The 12,435-nt window shown below is 44.9% G+C and overlaps 1 protein-coding gene across 1 annotated transcript; it reads right to left on the reverse strand.

Moving 5' to 3' along the window:
- Positions 1 to 1,598: 1,598 nt before the first annotated feature.
- Positions 1,599 to 8,513, reverse strand: YARS2 (tyrosyl-tRNA synthetase 2). Its single transcript, XM_019544645.1, has 5 exons — positions 7,793 to 8,513; positions 6,667 to 6,834; positions 3,227 to 3,382; positions 2,750 to 2,920; positions 1,599 to 1,958 (listed from the first exon to the last, which is right to left on the reverse strand). The coding sequence occupies exons 1-5, from the start codon at positions 8,491 to 8,493 to the stop codon at positions 1,799 to 1,801; spliced, it is 1,356 nt and encodes a 451-aa protein (XP_019400190.1). The 5' UTR covers positions 8,494 to 8,513; the 3' UTR covers positions 1,599 to 1,798.
- Positions 8,514 to 12,435: the final 3,922 nt, after the last annotated feature.

Genomic DNA, 12,435 nt, shown 5'->3' on the forward strand with positions numbered 1-12,435 from the left:
GCCAACTGGCTGGAGGGCCGCACCCAGAGGGTGGTGGTGGATGGGTCCTTCTCAACCTGGAAGGACGTGGGCAGTGGGGCTCCGCAGGGCTCGGTCCTCGGGCCCGCGCTGTTCAACATCTTCATCAGCGATTTGGGCGAGGGGGTAAAAAGCACCCTGTTCAAATTTTCTGATGACACTAAGATGTGGGGGGATGTGGGCACACTAGAAGGAAGATACAGACTACAATTGGACCTAGACAGGTTACAAGGGTTTTAGTTTTGTTCTTCAGATGAGCCGATTCCAAATGTCTTGGTTACCTAACCATCCAGGCAGCTAAGTCTAAATTTATTTGCGTCAGGGAAGTAAAGGGAGAAGTCTGAATATGATTTTTAGTGCCCTAAGCTCCTGGCTGTTCCTGGCAAACTGATTGCAAAAGTACATATGGAAGACTAATGAAAGAGATTTCATTATCATGAAATACACACTGCTGTCAAACACACAAGTCATTCCACCATCTTTTGCGAATTTTACTGCTCCTTAGTTTTTGTTTTTTTTCTTCCATGCTGCCTTTACTTAGCTCTTCTGGGGAGACTCCTTGGTTCAAAGACCCATCACAGAAAGTAAACCTTAACTGTCACTTAATTGCAGATGTTTGACAATAGAATCCAAAATTTAAACTTCCAAATCTGTTGCATTTCTGAAAACTGAAAAACCTAAAAGTGCTAGAATCAATTGTGTGTTCTTCCTTCTCTCCCTGGGGTGGGGAGTGAAATCAACACTGATAGCAATCCCCTTTGTGATGCTGCTGTTTTTATGGCAGCACAAAGGCAAAGCAAGCAGCCCCTTGTCATGCTGCATAAGCTCAAAACCTATGCCTGCAAGGTGATATCTTGTGCTGCTACTTAGCAGTAGATGTGCTTGTTTTATAGTGCATGAGTGCTGGTAACCCAAAACTGCCTATGCTGTCCAGCCGCCCTGGGCAAGTGCTCTGGGGGTGCAGTCCTCTGCAGAAATTCTCAAGATGCATAGGATTGGACCCCTCAAGCCCCAAGAACACCTGAGCTGCTTACTGAGAAGCACCCCTACAATCTGTGGGGCGTGTCTTAGCAAGCTGCTTAGCCAACTGTCCTCACTAAAGAGACCAGGCCCCAGAGATCCCAGGGGCTCTTCACTGAGAAACCCTGACTTAACCCAGTTAGAGACATGCTGTAGAGATCCTAGGGACCCTTCTTGGTAATTGGCAGGCACTCTCGAGGCTTGAGGGGTCTGATCCTGTGTGGAATTCCAAGGGTGTGCAGGACCAGGCCCCTCAAGCTCTAGAATGCATCACCTGTTGTCCCACAGCATTGGTAGGTAGGAGAATAAGCAATCTTGTGTTTTGCCTAATGAGGGTCAGCTGCACCAGGACACATCCTGGTACAGCTGATCCACCTCATTTGGCAATCTTTGCTTAGCCTGAGACTTCAACAGCATATTCTAGTACATGTGGCTTTGGAGTTCTAAATAAGTGAATGAAGTTTCATCTACGAAGGGAACAGAGGTAAGGAATAGTATTTTGTTAGAAGTCTCTTATATATGGCTTTTATTCACCATCAAAACTAAAATAAACATGCAAATCTATTTTCAAAAATTTTTATTTGAACCATCTGAGATAACTAAGTAGGTTCTCACATTGTGAGAGAGATAATATACTACACTATCACGCTGTACCAGTATATTATGCAATATGTAGAATACAGACAATGACTTGGGATACAGTCTTCAGACAATTTAGTAAGAAGGTGTATCTTATATTTTAATGAAGTATTTCTTTTGGTCAGAACTGAAGCCATTTTATTATGTAGAAGTTTTTCTTTCCAATCTTCAGTAGAGATATTCCACTCTTCAGGATATGCTGCCCAACAACTAGAACAGCTTCAGCATTAGTTTCTTGAATATAGTTTATAGAAACTCCACCACTTGTAATCATCTGGTACCTTGAAACAAATAGGCATTGCAAGATGAAACTAGTTGTTCCTACTAAACCTCAAGGTTCAGTGAAAAATGCTTGTTATTGCATAAATTTTGATTAAGGAAACTTGAATGGTCTCATAATGAAATAAAACTTCTAGGTCATCTGTTTAAAATCAGTCAAGGTCTACAATGACAGACAGACATCACCCACCAATGCTGACACAATGATTTTTTTTGAGGTGCAGAAGGGAAGGGAACTTTCACTATTAACATTTATGACCTTCACTACAAAATACCTTTCCCTGTTGCACTGAGCCTGCAATAACTTTGCTAAACTACTTCAATATTTTGGCTTGGCACATCAAGTTTCTTGATAGTTCTTTTCATTTTGTAGGGTGTTTAGATTCTTTATTATTAATTTAGAAGGACTTAAGTAAACTTTTGGAGGTTCCTCTGCAAAAGCAGAACACAGACATAGCAATGAGGAATATACTCTATAACTCAGACTTAGCATGAAAAAAATACTTTGTCAGTATAGGTCAGAATTGGGTAAGTAGCTGAGATCTATCATATTACTTCACATAAAATTGATTCAATGAGTTATACCATCCCTCTTTTTTTTTTAACCACTATAAGGGATTACCTTGCTAACTAATTTCAAATGGCTACGTGGCTGTTCTGATGTCTATAATTATGTTTCATGGACTGGAATAAGCAAACAAAGCAGAGCCTTATCTTAGAACAAGTATCTGGAACTATAGAACTGCAACCCATGTGACAAAAGTTATTACTAAAAATACAAATTGTTTCATACCCACGAGGTCCATCTGGAATAGCTTTTGCCTTGCGACATAAGTCAAGCACAGTCATTCCAGGTTCAAGCAGCAATTCAGCAAACGGAGCCTCTCTGAATAGTTCCTGCAATTCTTGGTCAGACATAGTCTCCAAAGACTCCAAATTGTTGTGATACAGTGCTTTAGTACACCTGAAAAGTGAAGCTACTGTTAATAAAAACAGGGTTTTATTGTTTCTATGACCAGATAAGTGTTTCACCCAAATACAAATGATTCTCCCTCCCCAGCACCTATTAGGAATGGATGCCTCAAAAGTAGACAAGCGCACTGAAGCATCATTACACTCCACTGTACACCTTTCTATAAACAAGGTTCTACCCTCCTATGTCATGTCAATGTTACTCTGAAGCCTGCATATGTAATATATGTCTTCTGCATTTTGTCCCCAAAACACAGCTGAGTACAAGCTAACCACACAGTATCTTTTTCTGCTTTACCTTTTAGCAGATTCCAGACCTTCTTGGCCATGAACCAGTTTAGTTACTTCTGCAGCAAGTCGTTTCTGCGGACCCCACTTTTCAGGTTCCTTAGCATGCATTTCCATGGTATGATCAATCTCCGCAAGAGGAAGGAAAGTGAAGAGTTTCAGGTACCTGAGTGCAGAGCAGGGTGGATAAAAATCAGTGATTTAAAAACAAGCAAACAAAAAAAATCAGATTTTTTGATTTAATTGTATTTTTGTTTTTTTTAACAAAAATCTATATATAGTTTTAATTTAAGATATGTTAAAGCTCAAAGATATCATAATGTAATAGGGATTATAGCTTCTGGTTTTATACTATAAGACAAGATACTCATGTAACCTTTTTAGAAGTTCATAAATAGGTCACAACAGCCCATGGACTATGTTAGGGGCCCAATCTTACGGGGTTCTCAGAGGCTCCTCTATAAATTAGTAAAGATTAAAGAAAACTGCTCTACCCAATGGGACTTAATACTCAGTCTAGAAGAGCCCATTAAGCATCTCTGTGATGCATAAGTTTCAGTTCTCAAACTGTGGATTTGTCTCCAGAGATAATATCCTCAACAGCAGTATATGATGCGAGATAACAGACCTGAATACCTACCCATCAGCCCTATTGTCTCTTCGCAAGTTTGTGTACAGAGTCAAGCCCTTGTAGCTCTCTAATAAAAGTACAAAGTGTCACGAAGTTAAATGAATAGGGGATAGCAAATAACAAGAATGCACTTTTTTTGTAGAAAACAGTGATTAAATCGAGGCTTCCTGACCAGTGATTTGAATAGTTATTTAAATTAAATCCACCCTGGTACAGGGCAATAATTATTTTATTTTTTATAACAATTGATATATTTAATTTGCTTTTATTCTGCCATAAAAATATAATGCCCTGTGTTAACATGTTTTGTGATTTATTTAAATCAATCCGGATTCAAATGGTTCAACAATATCATATAGTTCTTTATTTCTGCCTGTATAGCCAAGACTAAAAGCTTCATCTGTGGCTTATTTTGGTCTTTCCTCATGAGTACAGGCTTCAAAAATTCTTTATAATTTATGCCAAATAATGCTAGTGAGACACTTTTTTCCTATTTGTAAAAAAGTAAGTAATTCATTACTAACTTTTCAGCTACGTGAGCTACTTTAGTTAAGACATTTACAATTGCATTTACATAATAATGAAATTTCTGTATTTGTTCTATAAGAATAAAGCAAATTTATCCAGTATGGTGTAACGTAAGTATAACATATGTATGTAGATTGCTATTCCTAGATAGGAATAGTTCTCAGTGGACAGAGTACAGGACTATACCATACTGTACCTCATTTGAGAAATAAGACACAGTAGGATAAACAAGATTAATTCAAGGGCATATTTCAATACAAGAAACAGCTACCAAAATACCAGATAATTTCTTGTAAATAACAATTTACTAATGTGTTGCAGAAGAATAAAGTGTCATTTTTGTATCTTTGAGATAAAGGCCTAAAGTTTTATTAAGCCCATTTTTTTAAATAGTAGAAATATTTGTGTGTTTGACTTCCTGAAAGGTGTTATGGTAATGATGACTGGCAGAAGCTACCTGAGCACTGATAATTTGATTTGCAAAACTGTTCTATCAATGAAAAAGCAGACCAAAGAAGTTTGGACACCCATATCTGAACGCTTTCAGTGGTCTCCAAATATTTCTGAGGATTAGTGGTAATTATTGCTCCATCATTGTGGAGCTATTCTCAAAAAAAAAAAAAAGCCATACCTATACCCAACTGAATCCTTTTAACACCCATGAACCTTTCAAGGTGAAGGGTATGAGAAGAGCAGCAAACAGACCTAAGTTCTTAGATTTGTTTGTTATGGTAGATACTGTGGTTCATCCACTGAGGTGGAGAATCCCAGGTTTCTAATATCCAACACAAATGTTTTATGTTAGTTAAGTTTTAATTTTAATATGGTGCACTTTAGTGAAAAAGAATAATACTTCTTAGAGGCAGAGCATATGTTTTCTGAGATGGAACTTGAACTATGCTAAGGTGAACACAGATTTTCACTGAAGCAAATACTGCAGTTGCTTCTACTCACTCAAATATTCCTTGTGAGTATCAAATACTGCTTTTTTGAGAATACTAAAAATTCAGCTTGGATGTGAATACAATTGCTAACTTGAACAACAGCTGTAAACTCTTCTGATTCAATTGTTCTTAAGCCTTTCCTTTGCTTAATTGCTTGATCTTAGCTAGCGACTGGAAACTGACCCATGAATAAATTATAATCTCTCTAATTTGAGCATAGAAATAAAAACAATTAAAGTATATTTTTATTTTACTCTATTATTGCTGGAGTGGAGTCCTCTCCTGAGTATTTGGAAAATAAGTGCAGAAATTAAATTTCTGGTCTCCTCTTGATTATCTTAAACTTTGTTTGAGGGCATACATTATTTCTAGGGGCTTTGCTGGTGAATGATCTTAACATTAAATCTACCAGCAATTTTATATTGCATCAAACTGTATTCTGTGAACCATCCCAGAATATGAAACTTGTGCTGTAGTTGGAACTTGACTCACTGGGATCCTTCACAATTCAGAAAAAAAATGGTAGTCTCTCCTTTCTTCACAGCAAAGGTTCTTGAATACCATAAGGTTCGGTACTAAATCAAGTACTAGGTCCATGCTACTTACTGCTCAGGAAGGGATGGTCTGAAGCAGTGGTTTTCAACCTTTTTTCATTTGTGGACCCCTAAAAAATTTCAAATGGAGGTGCAGACTCCTTTGAATGGTAAGTGTGGGTATTCATATAATTCTGATTGATCATTATAATCTTTCACAGACCCCTTAGACACAGCCTGCGGACCCCTCAGGGATCTGTAGACCAGAGGTTGAAAACCACTGTTTTGGAGTGCATTTTGCCCATCTGCTCCCAGTCATGTGCCAAATTTAGAAACATGGTATTGAAACTGCTCAGCAGGCATTCCCCACATGGATTTACTGCTGCATTCTGAAGTTTGGAACAGGTGTGAGGGGCATGCTCAGAAGTGTCCTTCTGCCAAACGTGCCACAGTAATAGCCAGTAATTCCCTAAAACACTTACAAAAAGATCATATTAATCAAAATAAAACCAGAATGCATTCATTTTATTTTTATATTTGTTCACACACCTGCTAATTTGTGATCTGTCTCCTGGTATGTGTAAGTGAGGTTTACTCATACCTGTTTGTGAAATTTGCCAAATTTAATTAATTGACGTTTAAATGAAAAGGGGAAGAACTAACTGGCTAGTGATAACTGCAAATCCAGCTTATTGCATGATCTCGTATTTTGTGTGTCTGTGGAAAACAAAGCTACTTATTGGTGAAAGAAACTATTACAGGCAGACATAGTTTACAAGTTTTGTTAAAAAAATAGTTTTAAGAAACTACTTGCCTTCCAACAATGCGATCTTGCTGTCTGACAAAAAACTGATACAGCTCAAACGGAGAGGTCCTGTCTCTGTTCAGCCACACTGCATTGCCAGCAGACTTTCCCAATTTATCCCCAGTGGTACTGGTAATAAGAGGCACAGTAATTCCAAACACCTCTTCTCCGGTCACCCTGTATTAGAGAAGGAATCATTGCACATTAAAATCACATTATTTGGTAAGCTTAAATATAACTTTTGTTTCTTTTATAGACATTTCCAAACCTATACAGATTAGTGACTTTGTATTAATGTTAAACTGAAAGAGAATCTTATGAATTCAATGCCACTAGGTGCTCGAGGCAAAGATGTTTGTGGCATGCACAAATCTAACCTCTCTCTCATATGCAATGGTGAAACATAATTGGGATTGAAAAAAAACTTAGAACCCTCAAATTTCTGGGCATAAACCAATGTTAGCTTATGGGATTTAGGAGGAAATTTCCCCTAGAAGCAGATTTATTCTTTCAGTATCTGCATCTTGCACCTTCCTCTGAAGCATTTAGACTTCCCTACTGTCCAACAGGATGCAGCACTGAAAGGACATGTCAATTTTGATGCAGTGCCCTTATTCTTGACCCGCTGACCCGACCCCAAACCCCAGCCCCTCACTGTGTGGGGCAAGGAGGGCTCCAAAGCAGGTGAAACTCTGCCAGCCTGCAAAGGAAAATCCATGGTTTCCTACATTTTTCTCCCTTAAAGGAGAACCGATTTTTACAGCTTGTTCGTGACCCTTTCCTATATTTTTGTGACCCACTTTTGGATTGCAACCTGTGGGTTGAGAAATGATGGCCTAGAGCCACTGGGAACCCAACTCCTCCTAAAGAGCTCTGGGAAAGGGTTGCAAATCACTTGACATGAGGTGGCAGCACCAGGCAGGTGGAGTCCCATTGTCTCCAGCTGCTGCCCAGCCCAGCCGCCATGACCTGACTCATTTTGGAGGGGGGCTGCTCTTCCTCCCCACAAGGGCACACCCAGGCAGCCATCTTTCATGGGCCAGCCTTCCCAGGGGGCTGAAGCTGGTGTCCATCCAGCTCCCGGGAGGGACCGGTCCCATGAGGGGCAGAGCAGGTGGTGCCCGGCAGCCCGTACTTGGTGACAAGGTCATGGCCTGACATGATGTTGCCCATCTGGTCGGTGCCGCCCAGCTGGAGGCGGCAGCCATGGTGCTTGTACAGGTGCAGGAAGTCATAGGCCTGCAGAGCCGGGTAGAGGAACTCGGCCAGGCTCATGCCATCGTCACTCCGCAGGCGTGCCTGGCAGGCCTCGCGGCTCAGCAGTGTGCCCATGCGCAGGCGTGTTCCGACGCTGGCCAGGAAGTCCATCAGAGGCTGGCGGCCCAGCCACTGCGCATTGTCCAGCAGCTCCACGTCCCCCAGGCGCGCATTGCCTGCCTCGTGCCAGAAGAGCCGGCGGTGGTTCTGGAACACGCGGTGCAACCCATCGCGCAGGCCCCGCGCATGCGCCTCCAGGCGCTCGGGAGGCAGCGTCTCGCGGGCAGCGCCTCGGCCGCTGGGGTCGCCCAGGCGCGCCGTGGCCCCACCCACCAGCGCGATGACGCGGTGCCCCGCACGCTGGAAGTGCAGCAGCGCTAGCAGGGCGGGGAGGTGACCGACGTGCAGCGAGTCCGCCGTGGGGTCAAAGCCGCAGTAGGCGGCGAGCGGCGGACGCCCCGGCGCCAGCAGCTCTATGAGCTGATCCGCCGCCGGGAAAACGTTCTGGAACAGGCCGCGCTCGCTCTGCTCCGCCAACAGCCCCCGCGCCGCCCCGCTGCGCAGCGTGCGCGCCGCCATCTTGCCCGCGCGGGGCAGGCTGGGAGGATGCAGCGTCCCGCCCCCAGCTCCCCCCGGCGCCTGCGCGGGTGCGGCCGCAGAGCTGCTGCGCCTTGCTCCGCGCTTGCCGGTTCTGATTGAAAATACACATGGGAAAAGCAGTTCTCGTGTCGCAAATTGCTGAAAAGGGCCCTGGGCTCCTCTCGGCAGCCGGGTGGCACTAATTGCGCCCGCCCTGGCGTTGCTCGGCAACGCGCCGCTCCTGGGAAAGGAGCTCTGCCCCTCAGCCCCGCCTCGTGACCTCACTACATTCTCGCTGCTTATGACGTCATGACACACAGCCCGCCTCATGACCTTACCACGCCCTCTGGTTATGACATCTTGATACTCTGCCTACCTTATGACCTCAGCACACTCTCGCCACTTAGACATCAGGACACTTAGCCTGCCTCACGACCTCACCACACTCACTACCAACTTGTCACCACATGACACCCTCAGCCCATCTCATGACTAGGGATTGCCCTGGAGTCTCCAGGAATTATTCTAATATTAGAAAGGCCTAAGTCTGTCTGTCTGTAAGCTTTATTTGCGCTCTGATTGGCCCTCTTGGCAGCTAATCAGAGTGCCCTACACAGACAGAGACAGACAGTGGAGATTGTTGGGGAAATAGGCCAGCTGCTGTGTAGCACCCATACACCAAAGTGTGCCTTCATATACTGAGGAACACTGGCCTCCTCCCATCTTTGGGCTTATTCCTAGCCGTGATCAATTAGGCCAAGAACGTGGGGGTGTCGGCAATGTTGCACAAAGGCAGTTCGTTTCTCTGGAGGCGCGCAGAGATCACAGACACACAAACATCAGCTGGCACAAAAGGATGTATTTGTTTGCAAACAAGGTCAGAGTGGGGCATTGATGCCCAAATCAGCTTCTGACAAACTAATTGTGTTTGCAAGCGGAATTTATCTTCTCTCTCCTGAGCACGTGTGCAGACACCGGAACTCTTGCAGCTACTTCCGTTTCATACAAGGATACATGTAGTTACATCATTACATACATCGCATGTATAGTATAATTAGCTACTTAAGTATGCGGGGCGAGAGGTAAATATGCAACAGTTCATTAAGCATGCTCAAAACTACAACAGTTCACTAACAGTTCATACCCCAAGGCCATGGAAAGTTGAATTCCAGCTTCTGTAATCAGCATGAGAAAAGCTAAGGCGGGTGAGGGGGAGAAAGGAGCCTTGGGCAGTATTTCTTTTTTATCAGGTGCAAGATGCAAGCTGCACATTTCTCACAATATTCTATTTCTAACAGGCAAGATGATTTATTGCTCTGCAGAAGGGTGCTCAATGTCCAAAGACAAAAGAGCCCCCCACCTTGAGTTTACAGCTTGATATTTACACATTAATAGTTACATAGCTGCGCGCACATTCAACACCTTTTGTCTGCTGTTACAAAGTTGGAGGACACGTAGAACAGCTTTAGGCTGTTTGGAACTAGTTCTGTGATTAATTTTGTCAGCAAAAGATTCATGGTTTTGCTTACTGTCAGCAAAAGGGTTTTTTTTAAGCTTAGGGAAAGGTCAGCAAAAGTTTAGCATTAGATCCTCTGTTCAGCGAGGGGTCATCTGCTTTTTATGGATGTTTTTCTGACAAGAGCCACTGTGATAGTGGGGACTGAGGGGCCAGAGGGGAGGGGAGTGAGGCCTTTTCCCCCTTCACTGCTCCTTCGAGGCAGAGGGGGACCCTTGGGTCTGCTCCTTGGAGCTAGGGGCTGATGCCCCCTCACCAACAACAGCAGGCAGGGTGGGGAGGCAGCGGGGACCAAGGGAGCAGGAAGGGGAGGCAGGGTTTTGGCCTGAAGCAGCTGGGGGCAGAAATGGCCCTGGCCCCAGCCCTGGCTCAGTCTGCTTATGACCTCATGACGCTCTCAGCCTGGTCCACGACGTCATGACGCTCTCAGTCCACCTCATGACCTCACCACACTCAGCCTTCTTCATCGTATCTCCAGTCCACCCATTCTAGATGGTCTGCTCCCAGTGGTCAGAACAGTCTGCTGCTTCTGGTGTTAGTGTTGCCAGAACTTGTGGGGAGCTTTGTGGTGCTACAGGGCATCTCAGGAAATGATCTACGGTTTGCTTCTCCCGACAAACATTGGTCGGTTAAATTGGTCAGTCATGATTTAATGAGCGAGCTGCATCTGCCAAGTAGGCCTGTGTGAAGCAGCTGGCATTCACTTCAGATTCGGCGGATTTGGGGGACAGTGATTCGATTTGGCGATTCGAATCATTGTCCTGAATTGATTCAGTTGAATCTGATTTGGAGATTTGGCTGCTGCTGAATCTGAATCAGCCAGGCCAACGGTTGCCCCGCCCACCCCAACTCCCTGCACTTTGGCGGTAAAAAAAGCCCCTACTCAGTGCTGCTGGGTGCGAGGCAGTCCCCACTGCCCCACACTGCAAGGGAGGCTCTGCCACAAGCCCCCCTGACCCCTCCTCAGTCACCCAATTCCTCCCACGGCTGCCCTGCCTGCCATGGCTCTGGTCCTTTAAGAAAAAAAGGCCTGAGTAATCCCCGACTCAGCATTCCTGCCTGGCAAGTAGCAATTCCCACTGCCCTCGCTGCCCCATGTCACATGGGGGGGCTGTTCCAGGAGCCCTGCGAAGCCTCAAGGCTGCTGCAGGAGCGGTGGGGGCTGTTCTCTTTTTTTTTTTCTTAAAAGGCCAGGGCTGCGGTGGGCAGAGCAGCTAATGGTGGGGGAGCAAGAGGGATCTGGGGGCTCATACAGAGCCCCCCATGCAACTGGGCGGGGGCAGTGGGGATTGCCCTCCCCACACCCAGCAGCACCCAGTCAGCGCCAGGGTTTTTTTTTAAAGCACCAGGAGCTAGGGCCGGCTGGGGCAGCCATGGGAGGGCTGGGGGAGCAGGTGGAAGGTCAGGGGGATCTGGCGGAGCAGGCAGGGATGGGGGATGGCAGTGGTCCCCCCGCCCCATGGTCCCCTTCCCCTCCTCCGCCCCCTACTTACATGCTCTGAGTCTAGCTGCAGCTCCCTGCTGCAGCCACCGGGGACTGTCGGAATCATCAAAGCTCTCTGAATCTTTTCTGAATATTTGGACAGCTTTGAATCTATTTGGACCTTTTAATTGGTCCTCTGATTCAGTTCGGATTCAGAGATTCGGCCACCGAATCAGGCCGAATCTCCTCCAAATTGACTTATCACCTAAAACTTCATACAGCCCTACTGCCAAGACCCGCTGTCAGTCTGTTTGGTCTTCAGGTTCTACCATTTGTAGCTTCAAAGATTTCATAGATTTCTAGGGTCGCAAAGGACCTTGTAGATCATCGAGTCTAACCCCTGCTCAAGGCAGGAAAGAGCGCTGGGGTTAAATAATCCCAGCTAGGTGCTTGTCTAATCTTTTCTTGAACATGTGGTTTGTTTATAAATGTGATAGTGATATTCTTGAGGCTAAGTGTGATTGTTTTGATGTTATTCTCATTTGTGCACTTGATCAATTCACAGGTCAGATATAGCAAAAACTGCATTGCTATACTGCCTATCACTTATTTTTCCCTTCAATGGTAGGGAAGACTTATTATTTAATTTGTGTGTCTCCTGTATGCACACAATATCATACTCCTGTGATATTATAGTTTCATAGTTTCTAGGGTCAGAAGGGACCCGAGTAGAACATCTATTCCGACCCCCTGCCATGGCAGGAAAGAGTACTGGGGTCAAACGACCCCAGCAAGGTCATTATCCAACCTCCTCTTAAAAACCCCCAGGGTAGGAGCCTGCACCACTTCTCTTGGAAGCTGGTTCGAGATCCTAGCCACCCTGAACGTGAAGTAGCGCCTCCTGATATCCAGCCTAAATCTACCCTCTGCCAGCTTGTGACCGTTATTCCTGGTCACTCCTGGCAGTGCTCGGGGGAACAGGGACTCCCCCAGTGCCTGATGA

Source organism: Crocodylus porosus, unplaced genomic scaffold (genome assembly GCF_001723895.1).
Source record: "Crocodylus porosus isolate Cpor-Errol unplaced genomic scaffold, CroPor_comp1, whole genome shotgun sequence".
NCBI lineage: Eukaryota > Metazoa > Chordata > Crocodylia > Crocodylidae > Crocodylus > Crocodylus porosus.